The sequence below is a fragment of the Poecilia formosa genome, unplaced genomic scaffold (assembly GCF_000485575.1).
Source record: "Poecilia formosa unplaced genomic scaffold, Poecilia_formosa-5.1.2 Scaffold148, whole genome shotgun sequence".
Taxonomy (NCBI): domain Eukaryota; kingdom Metazoa; phylum Chordata; class Actinopteri; order Cyprinodontiformes; family Poeciliidae; genus Poecilia; species Poecilia formosa.
The window spans coordinates 998,645-1,018,690 of record NW_006800087.1 but is presented as its reverse complement, the minus strand read 5'-3'; the positions used below and the strand labels follow the sequence as shown (position 1 = coordinate 1,018,690).

Genomic DNA, 20,046 nt, shown 5'->3' with positions numbered 1-20,046 from the left:
TGTGAACAGCAAAAAGTTGTTTAAAACTTGAAAAGCACAATTTTTCAAACAAAACGAAAATTCAAGCAAAACTGTAAATTCAATATTTTTCATGTTAAAAGAGCAAAAGAATCATATTGTCACCTCCTGTTCATGGGCGTAAAAATGTAAGAAGGTCCTTAATTAAAGTTAGCTGTACGACAACATCCTAGTTTCTGTTAAGCTTCATAGTTTTTTGAGAAATTGGCCTTATGACCTAGAAAACAGTACTAACTATCAGTGTGTACAAATCTGAACACCATAAAGATTGCTGAGAGATTTCTTGAGATCAAATCTTACTGAGGAAACTCAGCTCAAAACTATCAGGACTTCTTTCTTTGTACTTTATCTTCACTAGCTGCTGCAGAAAATGGCCCAAAATAGTTCATTGAAGCAGCTGCGTTAAACTTAGCTGTCTTACCATGATGCCTTAAATATTTATTGCAGCAAGACCACACAGTGATGAAACCCGCAGCAGAAATAGAATCATACCTCAGGCCCCGGCTCGCATCTGTCAAGCTGCACTCTTTGTGCTTCAAAGCTGGAGAGTCAGAAGGACCAGTCAGCGTCTGTCGCCTCTGCCCTCCGTCGAACAAACGAATTGCGGAAGCCAAGGGAGAGGAAGGAAAAGATGGGGAGGAGGCAAAGGGATAAGGGGGAGAAACACATGCCTCCCTGCCATTGTCCCGGCCTGGGCCCTGACTTCCCCTCGGCCTGCGATGGGGTGAGGATAGGGAACGGGTCTGGGAGCAATTCCCCGATTCAACGAGAGTGGGAGAGAAGGAATCCCAGCAGGACGAAGGGCTGACCTCCTCCTCATCCCCTGGAGACCGATACTTAATGTCAGCTCCGTCCACCTGAGGCAGAAAAGGGAAAAAGCGACAAGAAGAAACTTTTCTGTAAGCAGATTTCAGTGTTTTACATTAAAAGAACTTTCAACTCACAGATTGAAAAGTGACTGTGGCTCACCTGGTCCACCAGCATGGCGTTGGCGTACACTTGGTCTTTGCCGTGTATCATCGCTGAAAGTCTGGCAGCTGCTGCCCGAGTCGGGGACGAGGCCTGGCTCTCCCTTATAGACTGGCTTTTCTCTGCACGGAGAGGGGATTTTTCAATATTACATTTGGTTTCCAGAGCAACACCAAATGACTGCTCACAAACACGGGAAGTGACATAGACATCCTGGGCAGATGCATGTCATTGTTCAGTATCAAGGCTCTCTCTCTTTCTCTCTCTCTCTCTCTCTCTTCTCGAGTGTGTGTGAGTGTGTCTGTGTCTTTTTGCACATACATGAAGTTGCTGTGGATGGAAATCTGTAGACATGTTTGTTCCCCGCCCTGCTTTTTGATACAGCGGCTGAGTGGAAATAACTCCTGGCGAGCACACAGTGGCATTGAGAGGAACCCTTCCAACACAGAGGAGGCACTGTGAGCTGCAGCCTGGCTGTGCTGATCAGCAGGGGAAAAACACACACACCTCTCCCTTGGGCATGTTGCTCCACACAAAGCACACCTTCTCCGCAACACAGCTTTTTTTTTAAATATATACATATATCAGGCTACAATGTAGCATATGCATTTGAGTAAAGAGGCTGCAGCCCCATGAGCCTCTGAGGAAATACTAATAGTGAACTATTGTTCAAACTTATCTGAACAAAGCACAACTAAAGGTCTGTAAATGCTAAGTAAACTCAGAAATCTGAGAATGTCCATTTTCAAACACAACCAGTCAGGCCCAAACTGCTGATGAATATCATGTGAATGATCAAAAGCCTTCAAAGACTTCTTAGTTTTCACGGTTAAAGTAAAAAAAAAAAAGAAGAAGAAGAGGAGAGGGAAAAAGTATTTTGAAACTCAAAGCTGCAGCATGTTTGTGATGATTTTAATTTGATTTAAACTTCAGTCAAGTTCCAGGAAATTTCCACAGTTTCTTACAACAAACATTGCCTAGAGTCTAATTTTGTTAAATATCATCACTGCACCCTGTGGCCAAACCAATGCTTTATCTCATCTCCAACTAGTTTTTCTTTTTTCAAGTCATGCTGAACATGTCACTTTCTCCTGATTTCAGCTCACGACCATGCTCTCAATAACCATATGTAAACAGCTCAACTGTGTACAGTCATATACAGAGTTAGACTATTTTTAAACTCTATTTGAAATGTACAGCTTCCCCTCTGCAATACATGTTGCACACCCGGTTCTCTCTTACCTTCCCAGAAAGATTAGATTACTTTTGCTGTTTTCAGGCTTTATATGTTTTAACCTATGGATCTCCTAACCTAATCTCACTGTGCGGTACAGTTGTGTGTAAATTGCGGTGCCTTGCAAAAGTTTTCATATCCCTTGCCATTTCAAACACTTTCTCGCATAACAACCTCACACTTCAGTGGATTTTATTGGGATTTGATTGGCCAGACCAATCCAAACCGTGCATAATAATGAAGAAGACGGAAAATGACATATGGTGTCCAACATACAGTATTTACCAAATAAAAATCAAAAAGATATGGCTTGAATTGGTACTCGGACACCTTTACTTTGAAATTTTTGTGCATTTTCTGGTTTGAGAAGTAACTTTATTGGTAATATATATATATATATATATATATATATATATATATATATATCTTATAGTCTATTGAAGGAGTCTTCACATGAGTGTCATTTTGGCAGTTTACTCCATCATTTTCAAAAAACACACTAAAACATGTGTGCACACATTAAGCCATGTTTTTATTTTGGCATCTGAGAATCTGCTAACAAGTCTAAATGTTTACTTTTAATCTTTTGCTGTTCTAAGCTCAAGTTGAGAAAAGCAATAAAAATAAATAAATAATAAGTAAAACCTACAGCACAAAAACTATCTTTCAGTTTGTCAACAACCATTTTTTTCATACATTAGATGTAAAAAAAAAAAAAAAAATCTAAATCCTTCCAAAATCGCAACTTTAAGCTTCTAGTGTCTCTAGGATCATGTATATGTTGGAAAGCCACTGCAGAACATTTAACTCAACAAAACATGAGACTCTCATGGACTGTTGTAAATTATTAGAATATTACTCTGTGTGTTGTTTACCTAATTAGAAATATAAAATGCTGATAGAACAGTAATAGGAAATGGGTCAACACCAGCTAATATTTTTAGCAGATATAAAAAAAAGAGGCTTTATTTCCAGAACCCATCTTCAACTTGACCCATTATTTATGAAACGGTGCACTTGGAAGCATTTTTTGCCTTTTCTCTGACTCAGAGGATTTGCTAAGTTAAACATGGATTTAAAATCTTGTTGTCAAGTCAGAACTGTAAACATGTTTCAAAGTTTGTTTTAAAATAATAAATAGGGAACCAAGCGCAACGTAGTGAGTCAGAATATCTATTTTCTGAATGAAGTGAATTTCTTTGAAAAAGTGTTTTTCAAAGCAGTTCAACAGCAACAGATCAAGATGCCGAGGGTGAGACAGATTTAGGTCATTTACAACAGAGTCCAGTATGACAGACAAGTCTGAAGTCATCATTAAGAAACTACAACAAATTTAAACAGATTATTAAAAGACATTAATAGTCCGCACAGTCTGAGAAAGTCTCTGGGTGATCACTTTTTCACCAAAAGAAATGTGAAGATAAAATTTGATTCCCAAAACAATTCGAAAAACATAACAAGGAAGACAGTTAAAGTGAAAATCTGCTGCATATTTGTTTTTTTTTATTTTGGTTTTGTTTTGTTTTTTGATGGTGTATTTTTTTATAGTAGGGACTACAAGGTATTTTGTATTATATTAAAGATAAGTATGTAAAAAAAAAAAAAAACTGATCAAATTAACAGCTTGTTTGAAAGTTTCCACACTAAACAGAGGAGGGAAACTTATGAGCTTAGGTAAATGTTAATTATTTTTACAACGCTCATTTTACAACCTTTAAAACTCGCCTCCAATTATACCAGGAGTGGGGGGAGTGAAAACATATTTTTGGCAGAGCTGCTTCTACCATTTCTCTTCCAGCATTGTTCAAAACCAAAACTCTGCAGTGTTCTTTAAAACAAATCCATCATAACTACTAAAGTGAGCAGAAGAAGAGAGGTTCAGCATCTGAAACAGAGAATAAATCAGACCCACAATTGGCTGTGCTTCCTGTGGGCGGCAAGTCCCATAAATCTGAGAGGCAACAGGGAGTCAAACGGACACTGATGAGGACGCCAGATGATTCCCGTCACATCCACATTAAATTTAAATGAATTAACTCCAGCTGAACCAGCCGAGTGTATACAGAGATTACCCGACATCGTTCCTCATTCTCCAAAGTCCTGACATACCTTTCAAACAGAAAACAAACTGTTGCAGCTACTTTCTTAAATCCTCTGGGTCCAACAAGCTTCTACTCCATTTGAAATGTGAAACCACATCTGAGATATCTGCACAAAATCACATCAGGCACGCTACTACATATCATCGGATTAGAACGAGTCCAGCAATTTAATTCACAGGGGGTGGTTATAGCCTGGATGGCGGTCAGACTGCTGTTTGAAAGTAGATACCGTTTCATACAAGCCCACGTCATGAACTTGACAGACGGGCTAAATATTTCAGGTTCTGGGCCCGATCCAAAGCCACAGCTGGCAAAAATGGACTCAATTACTCACACACCTCTGACCTATAAACAGTGACTCAGTGAACATTAGTCAGGCAGCGAGATCTGTGTTTAGCATTAGTTAACTGGTGAAATAACACATGAAGCAGAGGCTTTATATTCTTAACAAGATAGAGGACTATCTAACTTTATTGGTAAAATAAACCTGCTCACAGGTTTAGCAGATCTAAAACTACAAAACAGTTTTAAAAGTAGTGCACGAGATCCCTCTATATTTGTTTCTTTTTTTTTTTGTTCTCCTAGATGTTACAACTCTCCACAGCAATTGATACCAATGTTAAAGGTACATAATTATTAAATATACTTAAATTTAATTTAGTTTAATTCTAAAAACTTTGAGACAAAGCAGACTTACAGTCGGGTTGTCTTAAAATAGCAGTATTATATATTTTCCTGTCACTAGAGATTCAATGATGCATGAAAGAATCAAAGCAACATTCCAAGTATGTTTTTGATAAGGGAGCAACATATGATTTATATACCTCAAAAAGTAAATTTTACTCAATACTCCTTTATAAACACTTTTTAACGGATGCACATGTGATTTGTTTTTTTTTTTTAATAGTGTAGTCTTATAAAACCTACTGTTTAAAAAAAAAACAGATAAATCAACAAATTTACAACAGGACTTTGACTTTTTTAGCTTGTTTTTATGACAAAAATAACACAGAACAATAGGATAAAGCATTCCTATCATTTGTCACTGCAGAATCATGATGCTGGCTGAAGGGTGAGGTTGTCACTGAGGATTTGAAAATTTCATTTAAATGTCAGAAAAACTAACCGATAGTCCTCATGAAGTCAGTTCTCCAAAGAACTGAGAAACTAGGAGCTTCCCATCAGTTCTGGGTTCACTGTCCAATATGGCCTCCTGCCTTCACAATATAGAAAAAGTTTAATTAGCAAACTATTGCTAATATCTCATGGTTTGCTTCTTACTAAAACTGTGGTAAAAATTGGGTGAATTATCTATTTGTGAATATGTTTTGTGTGTGAATGTTTAAAATGGCTGCTGCATGGTGAAGTAGTTGCTTGCAGCAAGATGTTCAGGGTGCAAGAAGTTTGCATTTTCTCCCTAAAGGAGGTTCCCTCTGGGCACTCCAGCTTCCTCCCACAACTCAAAAACAGGACTGTTAGGTTATTTGGTCTCTCTAAATTGTCCTTACATAATGTGTGTGTGTGTGTGTGCATTGTTGTTCCTAATTGACTGTGCTTTACTTTATCACAGCTAATTTGTTCATATCTACCTTGAAATAACCAATAATAAAACCAGTTATACAAATAAAACATGTCTAGCCTTTGTTTTGAAAAAGCAAACCCCGTTTTTACAGGAGCTGTTTTCTCACAGACATACAGTGATCTGCTCCAATAATAAATAATTCAAACTACTCACAACAGAAATTATACAAAGAAATATATTAACCAGTAAGAATTGTAGCTCCTCAAAAAAAAAATCTAAACCAGCATGTCAAAGCTTTACAAAACCTAGAAATTTCAGATGATTCTTCAATGTTTACCAAACATCCTAATAAACGCAGCGTGTTTAATGTATGTGGAGCGATGCAATAGTCAGAATAAATTGCTGTGTGAGAGCTAATTCTATACAGTAGCAGCACAGTGAAAAAGAGAGCATGCAGGTCTGCACAGACAAAGACAGCAGTCACAGCCAGGTTTCCAGACCAGGGCAGTTAAACATGCAGAGAGTGACCCTTCAACTCCTGCACACCCCAGGGAGAAAGAGATGGAGTGTGCTTTGACACAAAAACACTTTCTCAAGGTTTCTGTCCAGCTCAAGTGTTTATGCAGAAACCAAAAAATTCCAGATAAATAAAATTATTATCAGTATAAACATTTGGAGCAATTCATTTTGAGAGCTAAAGAATAATTTGCTCATGTTGAAACATTCCTTATGATGTAAGTTTCTTTTTAAACGCCTATCTAAACCAGCAGTCACTCTGAGGACAGCTGAGAATAGAATAATAATCAAAGTCGAAAGGATTCATAACAAATGTTGAAATATCATTTTTCAGCTTTGTTTTTAAGGACATTCAAACCATTAAAGAGTTGCTCACCAATATCCACGAAAATAGCTCTGAGTTATGACACCTGTGGTCGAACTTCCTGGTCCAAGCATCACATACTCGTCGTGTTTACATTTGAATGCATGAAGAGATCAAGTCAGACAGCCAGACTGAGCAGCGATCACTTCTCGCAGTAAAGAAACAGCTGTGCACACCTCAAATCACAATTCACTTTTCATGTGCTGAAAAATGAAAATGTCTGTAAATGTTACATCCTCTTGTGAGATTTAAATGGTTGCGCAGAGAGAGTGTAAGATTTTGCAAATGTCAGTAAGCATCACCGTGACACAGATAATCTTCCACGGGGTTTATGGAGAAAGTTGAAGAAAAGAGCACTGGAGGTAAGCCATGACACAGCCGTGGCAGTAACAGGATCTTCCCCTGCGTCTCTCTTTCCTTCCAACAAACACAGCCACTTGCATACAAGTCATAAGCTTTAAAACCACAATAGTGTAAATTTGGGCTATTTTAAGCTCCTATGTTAGGTTTCCCATGATTCTCCCTGAAGGAAATGTTAAGTTAAAGCACACATGTGAATCTTGGTAGCAGATGACTGAATGCAAACCGTTACTTTCAATAGACGCTTGAAGGAAACTGCAATGCAGTAAAAGTAAAACACAGGAAAGACACACAGGATCAAGCTTTTCTTTGGAACTGTGCTATAAAAGCACCACTTTTAGACTTCTTCCATGAAGCAGTGCGGCCTGAGGACGATGAACGCCGCAGAGCGCTTCATCAGCCTTCGAGCGGACATCTGACATTCCCCAACATGCTGTCAGAGATCAGGTTACATCACTGGAAAAGATGCGGCAATCTAAGTCTGACTGAGCCGCCGCTGCAGTGTAGAAGGCCTGAGAGCGACAATGCGTAATGGGAACAGTTCTAATTTTAACTTTATTGTTCCACAGTGAATGGTGAAACGTATATCTGCCAAGAGGGCACTCAGCTGTCACCTTTAGCGTACAGGAAGAAAATAACCTACAACTGAAACGCTTTTTAAACCAGGCCATGTCTATTTGTTGTCCAGCTGACATCAAATAGAGAAACTTTGTAGTAGACATAGACCAGTAATCTCTATCAAGGTACAGAGTTTTCTAAACGTTATTTTTTCAAAACCACCAAGATTTGAAAAATACTGTTCCTACGATTTAAAGTCATTTTGTTGATTTTGTTGTGTTTCTTCTGGTAATCTTGTGTTTTTTAGGGTTTTTAAGACTGATTTTTATTGTACAAGGCTTTGCGATTTTATGTCTGTGAAAAGCACTTTATAAATAAACTCTACTTACTCCTGATTATTCTCTTCACAGTACTGAAACAGCATCACTTTACACCGCAGTTGATTCTGGACTTCGTTCAGTTCTCCTTGGTCTACGTTTATCCTTTCATACCACTTCACATAACGTCCTCATTGACAGATATGTTAGTGTTACTAACACACCCTTCAACTACTTCAAATCATATCTCTTGGCCTAAACAAAACATGAGCGGTCATGGCGTGTAAACTGAACGAGCATTAATCATCAGATTTATTAAAGCAACAGAGGTTTAAGACTGTACAGGTATGAGCTCCTTTTCAGTTCATCAGCTAGTGGCTGCTTCAGCAGATAACAGTGCGTAACCAGCCAATATTAGCTTGTCAGGCTTGTACTTGTCTTTCACTGAACATAGCAACGGTTCTTCCTGCATTTTTTCTTTGGTTTATATCAAATGAACTATAAATACATAGGTAGGATTATTATACCGAGAATGATTAGCATTTTCTTTTTGCAGTCGTAGAAATTGTTGTCATTTCCCTGTTTTAAATTAAACCAGTTACATCACGCTGTATATTTTTGTTTTCTATATTTGTCAGCTTCTAAATATTGTGAAGCCGTTGTATTTTTGGTTGAGGGAGTCATGCTGTGAGAATGTCCTATGCCTCTTCCACTGTAGGTATTTGAAAATGTCATAAAACATATTCAAGAACGTTTTTATCTTTACGTTTAAATGCAATAGTTTTTAAATAAACTGACATCCTGTTACCTTTTTTCCCTGTTTTCCGGCATATCCTCATCCTGGGAAATGATGGCCAGGAGTAGTTGAAAGGAGAGTCTGAGTCAGAATCCATGACTTTTGATGTGAAAGAAAAAAACCTTCATCCAAATAGCTCAGAAAGTCCCAAACATAAACGAGTGGTGCCTCATTTTACATCCATTCCCCACATGGCTGAACAGGCTCCAGACAAGCTGCGGCTCTCGCTCTTGTTTTTCCAGAGCCCCACTGTAGAGTCTGACACTTCAAGAGTGAGCCAGCATGTTCCCCTCTGTCTCCTCTAACCACCCCTCCCCCTAAAATCCTCGCCTCCCCCCTGCCTCAACCCGTCCAACAGAGCTAGGACTCAACTTTTTCATCTGCAGCCTCGTTTTTATTCTCTAATAACTTGCTGCTGCCTTTCAGTTTGTCTCAACTCTGCGTCCATGTTCTTTAGCCCAGCCACTCATAGATTGTGCTCAGTAGTGAGTGAGTGGGGAAGATATCGGCACATTCTGACAGCAGAAGGGGGAGGAGGGTCCTGACTCACTGAAGAGTGACTGAAGGAAGGAGTGAAGCAGAGAGAGAGAAAAAGAGAGAGGGAGAGAAAAAGAGAGAGGGAGAGATAGAGAGACAAAGTTGAACATAGGAGTGACTTCAGAAACTGCAGAAAAAAATGCGACAGGCAGCTCCAGACGTGGGAGAAATCATCAACCACTGAGTTCGTGATCGTCTCAAAGACAAGCCGCTCTGCAGCTGAGTCCAAACATGCCACATCCGACCAGAGTTCCCCTCTAGCAGTCCACCTTCTCGTTCTTTATATTTTAGCATGTCAAAGCTGAGATGGGGGTGGGGAGGGGGACTGCCAGGTCAGCAGCCTCACCATGGAGACAGCAGTGAGAGCCGCTGCTGTTTTCTTCTTCCACGTTGCTGCTCTCCTACTTTTTCCTCTTGCTGACGACCTGCAGGGGCACGAACAGCGCAGCAACCCAGAGGCAAGTAAAAATCCTCCAAATGGGCTGGTTAAAGAGAGTTTAAGAGAGAAATTGGACAATGGTTCTGCAGAAAGAGGCCAAACGCATGTTTATGAATGCACATAAATTTAAGAATGTGATAAAAAAAAAGGACAGGAAGGGCTTAGGAGGGAAAGTATCTGCTGAGAAGAGAGAAAGAGCCACACTGTGGCTGCAGAAAAAAGTTGTATGCGTGCGTGTGCATGTGTGTGTATGGAGAAGGCTGCTGGAGGATGTTGGCACTGTACTGGTGCACATTAATGCTGGCCTTTGTGGGGTCTGTGTGGGGTTTAATCCTTTTTTCCAGTCTCCAATTAGATCCCTCGGTTGGGGTCGAGGAGCTGGAGGAGGGGGGCTGATCTTGTTGGGGCTCCCGGCATTGCACTTATCGTTTCTTGTCACTTCACCAAACTATCCCTATCATAAATCCCTTTACTGTTGCTCTGTGTCTTTTCCCTGCAGCTTTAAAACTCTCTCGCTCTCCTCGCCTATGGGGATCTCAATGAGCGGCTGGAAAACTGCATTCAGAAAAATCCTTGGCAACCCCCATTCAGCCACAAACACCTCTGTTAAAAAAAAAAAAAAAAAAACACCAAAAAAACTCTCCTTTGCCCCCTTTTAAAATCATTCTTCCCTTCTGTGGTTTTCTTTTTTCTCACACAAAATCATTTCCACATTCTAAGCTTCTCTCTTCATTTCATTGAGCTGTGAAGAGCCTCTCTTTAAACACAGACGTATACAGCGGAGGTTTTTGATTTGGGCAACATAAGTACTCAGGTGGGTGCAACAGGAAAATATTATATACATGAATGGATGAAAGGAGGGCTTCTTAACTAAAATACAGACCAACAGGTCTGTGAGAGCAAGAAATCAAAGAATAAATGTTCTGGATTTGATTTTTAGATTGTGTCACTCAGCTAAAATGTACCTATGAGGAACATTACCGACCTGTCCATTCTTTGTAAGTGGGAATATGTGAAAAATTGATGTTGTGTCAAATACTCATTTTCCCCAATGCACACTGACCAGTAGGAAACTTGCAGTTACGCCCAAGCGTACATTTACATGGGGCAGCAGGAAGCTGCAATCAAACCTACCTCTGCAATATTACTACTCTTCTGACTGAGACAGAGTCGCCCCAAAATTTTTGATGGACCAGCAATTTTTTTACGTAAATATGCTACACATTAACCTCAATCCAAAAACATGCAGCTCCAAGCGAAAACACTAGAGCTAGCATTAGACACAACAGCCTTGGTTCAGGTTCAGAGCAGAAACATTTAAAATCTGAGGTGGCTTATAAACACCACCTATATGTCTATTTACTGGACAGGATATCATGCAAACAGAGTTAGAAATGGAAAAACCTGCAACTATTATAAATGTGATACAGTGCTAAAAATGTGATCAATTGTGATCAATGGCAAAGCTTCTCATTTTGTTATTGCATCATTTCTAAAACATTTTAGTCAGAAATATACTCAAGTTCATTCGTTAATTTATTTTTGAAATTGATTGGAATGGTCAAAAACCCATTGCGTCTTCCGTCTTTAAACTTGAACAAATTAATGTGTATTTTTAATATATACTTGAACACCTGCAAAAAGTATGGCCTTGTTAATGAAGTTACAGTAAGCTGAGCGGGTGAGAAGAAGGATGACATCAGGAAGACAGGGGGAACATGACAAGTACCTTCCAAATACCACATCCCATGCTGAGGCCCCGGCTGCACAGATTCTATCTGTCTACCTGATGACGCATACGCGCCAGTCAAACACCATACTGCATGTGTCAACAAGCAGATGCACTCACAATGTAAGGCTCGATAGTTTGCTAAATATGTAAGGTCAGCCACTCATGATGCTCCAGAATGCCTAATGAAAAACTTAATGTCTTCAAAGGTTCAAAGAAGTGGGTGATGTTAAAGGAGACACCACATTTTATTCCAGTTACATTTTTAGAAAGCTGAAGGAGGTCAGTGTTCAGAGACTTTACAAAAATAAGCTAATTTAGCCAATAAAAACACATAAACTCGCAGGACCAGAAACCGGAAAAACTGCACCAACTACAGAGTGTTGTCGTCCAGTTCCAAGTATTATTAACTTGTAACCACAACATTCTTACACTAAGGCATCAGTCTTCTCTGCAGCAATCAGGACAATTATTAACCCACAGGATGTTCCCAGTTTAAAGACCTTCGTTTTACTATCCAGAAGCTGCTTAGAGCAAAACCACACTCAAGCTTCTAGCATGTTATTCTAGTCCAGAGATACTCAAACCTTTTAGTACCAACACAGTAAAAAATAAATTTATTGAAATTACCACCACACTGATGGACTTATTAAACAGGACTTGGACCTTATTGGTTTCGTGCCTACGTAGATTTGATTGTTTCCCATTGAAGCAATATTCAATGGGATGTTTGATACCAACCATTCATCTTCCTCTGATAAGCAACAATTTTAAGTAGTTTATACATATATATATATATATATATATATATTCTCTTCATACACTACTGTGAGAAAATTATTACATCAATCCCATAAATAACTCATTCCAGCAGGACATTTCCTAAATTTACTCCAATTGGATTAGGGTACCATAATCTGTAATTTTTATGGGACAACTGGCTCAAACAAGAATCAGAACCAAAACAAATAAAAACAGGAAGCAGTAAAAAGTTGTTGGAAAACATTATCCAGCTGACATAAATTACATCAGATTTCCAGCTTTTTATATTTACTTTAATCCCTATTAATCATAACATTAAATGGTGAAAGGGTGGAGCTGTTTCATGATGAAAACAAAACCAAGCCACAACTTTTCCTGCTCACAGTAATAACATGCACACTGCTTAATCCAGACCCTGCCATGCACTTTATTAGCTATATCTTTTAATACTGCTTTGAGGACTTTATGCTATTTAAAACTTGTTTTGAAGGCTACAAAAAAAACAACAACAAAAAACAACTTGTTCTTCAAATCTTTAAAGTCTTTAAACCTTCAATCTGGCACCAATATCTAAAGTTTGGACATTGATTCAAAGTCTGAATACAAATGTTTGGTAATGTTGCTGCCTTACATCTATTATACAATTAATTTGTCCGATTTAGCTTGTCAATACTTGATACCAAAACTTCCTCTGAGAACCATTAAGTTACTTGCACCACAGTTTTAAAATGCTGTGTCTAGCTTTTTCCTGCTCATCAGAAATCAGGTGGCTCAACATCTTCTTTGCCCATCACATCAAATTTAACGACTTCTTTTTGGTAGCACCATAACTATAAACATAGAGTAGCAAGATTCCAAAACCTCTAAAGGTCGGAAGGAAAAACCTATTAGCTGGCCTGACATGTGATCCCAATGTCAGCTGGGAATGTAGTTAGCCATGGTTGACGATTAATGCTAAGCTCCAAGTTTTGGTTTAAAAAAAAAAAAGAAGTAAATGTTTCCTCCTTTAATGATTAAAATACACTTTAATAACATCCTACAAATAAACCAGCAATGATCTGTTTAAATCAGCACAAAGCCTGATCTCTTGCAGAAGCATGAGAAGCTCAAGAGTTAAAGCCAAGTTGTAAAGAAAACACTTGTGCTAAAGGAAACCTTAAGACATTTACCGGAGCCAGAGTGTGAAGGATCGTCCTCTTCGTCCTCCTCATTCAGGGCAAAAATCAACGGCTCCTCGCAGTCCTCAGCGAAGAAGTTGAGAACCTTTCGGTGGAACAACAAGCACGTTTACTCAGGGAAACCTTTTGCCTCGAGCGTGCCAGAAAGGACAAGCATAGCTAAGCACAAAAACACAAGTGTTTGGCCATCGCCTGGCCGTGTGAGAGAAATCAATTAGTTAACCATCTGTATCACATAAAACAGGTTCCATTGGATGACCAGAGTCATGTGTCACACCTGTCAAAACATTAAACACACATTCACCCTGCTCAACAAAGCCAGCTTTTCTTTACTGTGTGCAAGGTGCCAACTCCAACACCTCAACAATAAGAGGTGCAATAAAGAGCATAGAGGCACAGGCACTTTGCTGCAAAGCTGGAGCAGATGTTTATCAAACCTCCATTCAGAGGAGGATTTAAAAGAATGAGAAAAATATACTATGATATTCATCTTCTCACAAATTTCTTTGATTTTTTTTCTTTCTTTGTCACACTTGGATGTTTTAGTTTATTAAACAAATGTTATTATCAGGCCAAGGTTACCTCATAACTATCCAAAAGAGCTTAGGCAAAAAAGAAAGGAATGGTCTCACATTTGCCTAAAACGAATTTAGGAAATGTTATGAAAACATTTTGTGGACTCCTGTGACAAAAAATAAAACTATTTCACATGAGACCTGACAAAAATCTAACAGCATTTCAGAAAAAGAACGTCCTGCCATCGGACATAATGGTAGGTCTGATGGTAGGATGTGATGGTCTTGGTTTGCTTTGCTGCGGTGGAATCTGAACAATTTGCCATAATGAATGCAACAATAAATTCTGCTCTACATCTCATGTGCACCTGGATTATATCATGAGAAATGACTTGGAGCCGAGCAACACCAGCAGGTTCCCCTCTAAACGACTCAAACAAATCCAGATCAAAGTTTTGGAATGACCTATTCAAACTGTGAGCTTCAGGTTAAAGACAGTTCTTCAGATTGGGATGTTGTGGCATGTCAAATGTTGCTGAATCCAAAGTTTTCTCTACAAACTCAAGATTATTTTAGTATTTTGTTTGATAATCTGAAACATTTAAGCATGAGAGAAGCAAAAGAACAGACAAAATCAGCAATGTGGGCAAAGACTCTCTCATGGCTTTGTCACTGTGGGTCTTTTCTTAATACCATCTGGTCTGCATCATATACTCACATTTTCATCAGCAGAATTTTCTCCGTTCATGTCAGCATACAGAGCTGAAAGATGAAGCCATACAGAAGCTGTTAAACTTCAAAAGGAAACTCCAGCAAGCACACATGTTAGTCAGTTTTTTAATGATAGCATGTAAAGTCTGACATTTGTTTTCTTTGTATAACCTCAGGGGATTTTAACTGTGCAACCTTCTTCTTAGCCCCTTTTTACTACCATGTGCATCTCAGACCAAAGACTGTGGTATGTAATCGCTTACCAGAAACAAAGCATCAACAGATAGTGTTTGGCTGCTTTGATTTATGACGTAAAGTAGAGAAAGGTTAAGAGAGAAAACGAAAAAGCTTGAAGACGCCTGGGAAAGGGAGAAAGCAACAGCTTAAGAATGTGTCAAATTCTTAAGCTATTTAAATAATTGAATGTTTTTCCTCTTCCAATTTGTGACATCAGGAAGTAGAAGCCCCATTACAGTAGTGATATACAGCAGTAATATTTATTGCTTAGATAACAGAAGAACAAATGCACAATAAAAGGATGAAAGAGACTAAGGGAAAACACCAGAAATAATGTCTGCATTTCTCTTCTATTAGTCATCCTGTCATTACTGTGGCTCTTGCTCTGTTTGTTGGTCACTGAATGAAACATCTCCCATAAAAATATGTACTGAGACGAATTATGAGACTTTTCCTCCAGCGCCTCCTGCAGGCCAGAGTTGATCTCAGTCAGTGCAGTACGTTTGCATCCACATTAAAAAAACTAACACGCCCCAAACTAACTGGCACAAATTCATAATTATTTAAAGCAAATAAAGTAGCATTTTTTTTAAAGCAATACTATAATATGCCAATCAGGGTTGAGAAACTTTAAAACAGTAAAAAATGATGACCTGTTCCTGCTTTCCTTGGTAATACTTATGATGTTATACCAACGCCAATGTCTCTTAGCCACTCTTCAAAATGGGAAAGACAAGCAGACATGTAATTTAAGTAACAGATATAGTTGTTGAGCTACTCAAAATACCAAAACTTGCCCCTAACTTGAGACAGAGTAATACATAAAAGGTGTAAAACAACTTGAACAGTGAAAAGACTAATGTTTATATTCTAATCACACAGTAAAAAGGTTAGCTATGGGAGGCAGAAAAAAAATAATCTAAAACTCACTGTTCAACAGCTACAGCCAATCTTTACCTGAGTGATATATTATGTTAAATGATTTTTATTATGCTTTACCAGGGTTCAACTTAGTGTAGAAGGTGCTGACTTTTAGTGAGCCAACATAAATCTATTTATCTATTTGTTAAAATTGTGAATTTGTCCAAATTTCAGTTCATGATTAAGAAGAAAATCTCACTGTGCTCAGCTGAAACCAACATGGTAGCCTCACCATAAAGGCCTCAACTGTTAAACATAAAACTTTTAAAATTTCTTCAAAATATAAAAAAGTGGCTTTAGATTATGTGAAACAAAAATTAAAAACAAAAATTGAATAAATAAATTATCTATTTATGGAGAAATTTGTTGTAACAACCGGTTTGAATTTTATATAAACTACCAAAATCAAAAGTCACATTTTTCCCTTTGGAGAAACTTCTGCAGTACCTCATCTCCCCATTAGATGGCAGTCTGTTCCTGTCAACAATCAGGTGAAAACATTGAGACCCGACTCCTCTCACCATTGTCCAATAACATATGCATCACTAATTCTTGATATTTTAATTTCATCCACACTGTTTTTATGGCCCTCTTTTCACAACTAAGAAAGTAGAGGAAAAGTGTTGGTTGCTGGTAACAAAGTACCTAAAGATCAAATTCACCGATGTGTATAAAAATCTTTTGGTATTTGACTAAAAATGAGAGGAAGAGTCAACAAAGCTCAGTGTTGGAGAAAGCCCCAAAATAATACTGGTTAAAACCATTTTAAATATTACAAGAAGGTCAGAGTTTGGAAGTCATGTTATATATTTTTTCATAGAAACAATTAGAGAGTTTATACCGGTGTCCGCAGGATCATCCACAAGTTCTTCCTTCTCCGTTATGGTTTCCACCTGTTCCCTTCTGAGTGCTTTGATCTGCAGAATGGAAAGTAATGATGGAGGAAAAATATGCAGTAAACTAAATAAGATCTGTGCTTGTGTTTGTTTGTCTGTGATTTTTGTCTGTTTAATCATTTACATAACTAAATAATTATGTGATGTTATGTAATATATATAATGTAACGTGAATAATAATAAATAGTTATAATTTACATGTAGAATAGAATAGAATACAACACTATTTACACAGATACATTACGCTATAGGCACATTGGTAGTCTTGTGCGTTTCTCCAACTCCATACTAATAAAAGTTTATGAAGAGATAATAAATAAATAAATAAATAAATAAATAAATAAAACTAGAGACAGACAAGACGCATTGAAAAAAAAAACATTAAGCTTTTGTGTATAAATAGTCATTGGTATTCTTCATGCAAATGATCTAATTACAGTTTAAGTTCTGCATATTTTTCACTTTTTGTGTTGCAGCAATGAATAGTTCCTGCCATCATTAATAAAACATGAATTAAGTAACATTACAATACATAATTTTTGATATGAATATTCTGGGTTGGGCAAACTTGAAGAAATACAATATTACTCTTACGTATAGAGTTTTTTTTTTTTTAGTTGCTATTTTTTTCTGTATGTGGTTCTATTCCTTTCATTGTGTTCAGGAAATTTTAAAGTTATTTGTTTCATGAAAGCACCTTTGAGAACTTTGCTTTTTTTCGTTCAAAGAGATATTTAAGAAATTCTGTTATGTTCATTATTTTCAGATCTAGACTTGCTTAGTTGTTTGTTAATAAATTATAAGATAATTCCACATCTTCCTGCTATGATTAACAAAGATTTGCTTATTAAGCTTTTTAAAAACAATTTAATTAATAAAAAATAAAAAAATGTGACAAAGCTTCCTCTCAGAGCTTTTTGGACCTTACTGTTCCTTACCTCCCTGAGGAAGTTCTCATCTCTGAGCCTGTTTCTGAGCAGGAGGATATCAGCGTATCGACTCTGCACCGAACTCCATCTCAGGTTTTGTCGAACGGACAGAGTCAGGTTCCCAGTGTCGTGGCAAAACCGCAGCAAGCGGGACCGATCTGCCCACACTTGTGTCAGACCTGCTGGTGGAGTGGCGAGGGGGTTGGGTGGGCTGCAACGGGCCAAGATGATACAATTTAAAAAAAAAAAAAGTAAATTAAGAGAAATTAAACTGTTCTAAATTAACTGACAAAATATAGAAAAATGTTACAGATAATAGTTAAACATATCAATTAGGGGATGATCCAATTCAATCTTAGATATCAGCTCAGTTTCCCAATTAGGGCTTTTGGAAATGAGAATATCCTGATCCCTGTTGTTGCTCTACAGAGTTTGATGAATAAAAACATAAAACATGTGAATCAAATTGCTTTTTTGCAGTGAAATGCCCCAAATCCACACCTATTCATGTGTGGATGACATGTGAGTGATCTGACGTCACTCGCATGTCAGATGTTGAGTGAACTACATGTTTATTTTTCATGAAATACATGGTTTTAATGTCATTTTTAAAGGTAAAATACATGGGATTTTCTGTAAGACCTGTCTGTGATTTTTCAGATCCAACCCCAGAAATCTGCAAAGCAGGAAGAAAAAAAAAACCCAGCTTTTATTCATAAACATATCAGTATTGCATATCCTGTAATACTGTAAATAGGGCTGCACACATAATTTTGTTCATCTAAAGATTCTGAGATTGTAAGAAAAAAATCCCTGCCTTGTAGAAGGATGGTCAAAAATTTCCCCTAAAAACAACTTCCGAAATCTTATGGAAAGCCTTTCTAGAAAAGCCTTTGTAGCACTTATATAAATCAAAAAATGATATAAAATGTGGGATGTTACAAATGACCAACTAAACTTTGCATTGCAACTGAAGGCTCTATGTTGAACATATTCTCTTTAGCAAAACAACATTTTTTTGTCATAACTTTTCAAAGAACTCCTTGTAGAATCCTAATTCCTTACTTTGTGAGCAGCTCCAGGAGCTCAGTGTTGCCTGTGGTCTGGGCCAGCTGCAGCGGTGTGACTCCCTCTTCGTTAGGGAGACTGACAGCCATCAAACCCCCCGGCTGGCAAAGCAGCAGCTCTGCAAGACGATAAAAACCCCACCGCACAGCCAGGTGGAGGGGACACTCTCTGGGAATGCGACCTGGAGAAAAGAGAAACGGAGACAACAACATTAAAAAATGTCTGGCATTACAATATACAGAAAAAAAAGGCACAAGCAAGAAAGAAAAGGAATTAGAAAAAAATGAGAAGAGAAAAATGATTGGCTATTACAGAATGTGAGGAGAAAACAACACATGAATTATACGTTTGTTTTTAAAAACATGCATCCATTCTAGGTTATAATCAGTATAATCCAATTCAGGGCTATAAAAACTGAACTCTAAGTGAGGACAGATTATCTTTTAGCAGATGAGCGTCATTTCCGAAATCTAATTAGCTGAAAACAAACTGCTAACATGGAGCATGTGCAGTTTCATTTAGCTTCTTTGGTGCTCCAAATTATCCCAAAGTATTTCATTCCTGAAAATTTTTTCCGTTTGTAGCATTGCTTAAAATCCCAACTATTCAGACACCGGTCACAGACGGATGTTGTCGTTATGGGAGCAAGAGATCAGAAAAGGAACTTTTTAAAAAGTTAAGCCTCACAGGGAATGCTTTGATTTGTTACACATGCGGAGCAGTGATGGGTATGCAGTTAAATGATTACGTTTATGAAAAGGTCAGGCGATGCAAGAGGTGGGACCAAATCATTGTTTTGCAAGTCACTAATAAGTCCCAGTCCCAGGTAGAGACATGTAGTCAAGGCATGTAGAACCTGCATCAAAAACAAGTTGTGAGTTTTGAATCTTAAACTGGATATTTGAAAAAATATATATAATTTAATAATATAATAATAAATATTTAAAAAACATATATAAATTAATAATAATTTATTCATAAATCCTGATTGATTTGTAACTAACACATACATTCTAACTACTAAACATCAAGATACAAATTTGTGTGGCTGTTTTTTTGTTCCAAATGTTAAACCAAATAAACAAAACAGCTATTTAATTTAAATAAGAATGGGCAAACTGACCCACATAAAATACTTTTTTTTTTCCACACAAACTAAAAAAACTATCTCGATTTGACCTAATTCAAAAGTACAAGCCGGCTTCTGAAACCTTACAAAAGTAACATCAGGTCATGAAAATATCTAACTAATTTTTTTATGCTACTAATTAAACAAACAAACCAACTAAAGCAGCAAATTACATCAGAATTGTTTACTGCATTATGTTTTTCAATTGCCTTGTTGCTGAAATGCGATATTACAAATAA

The 20,046-nt window shown here is 37.6% G+C and overlaps 1 protein-coding gene across 7 annotated transcripts in view; it reads right to left on the bottom strand.

The window, feature by feature from the left end:
• The window catches only part of LOC103145879 (rho guanine nucleotide exchange factor 28-like), a 43,908-nt gene that overhangs the window by 22,952 nt on the left and 910 nt on the right, over positions 1-20,046 (bottom strand). For 5 of the 7 annotated variants that reach the window (XM_016677142.1, XM_016677143.1, XM_016677146.1 and 2 more), the window contains exons 2-8: positions 18,676-18,859; positions 17,620-17,821; positions 16,627-16,702; positions 14,635-14,678; positions 13,393-13,486; positions 988-1,109; positions 511-875 (exon numbers count right to left, since the gene is read on the bottom strand). In XM_016677142.1, the coding sequence (XP_016532628.1) occupies positions 511-875; positions 988-1,109; positions 13,393-13,486; positions 14,635-14,678; positions 16,627-16,702; positions 17,620-17,821; positions 18,676-18,859 (1,087 nt within the window). Of the gene's footprint in view, positions 1-510; positions 876-987; positions 1,110-8,768; positions 9,333-13,392; positions 13,487-14,634; positions 14,679-16,626; positions 16,703-17,619; positions 17,822-18,675; positions 18,860-20,046 lie in introns of those variants that run through there. The other 2 variants (XM_016677148.1, XM_016677149.1) reach the window with 2 other exon arrangements.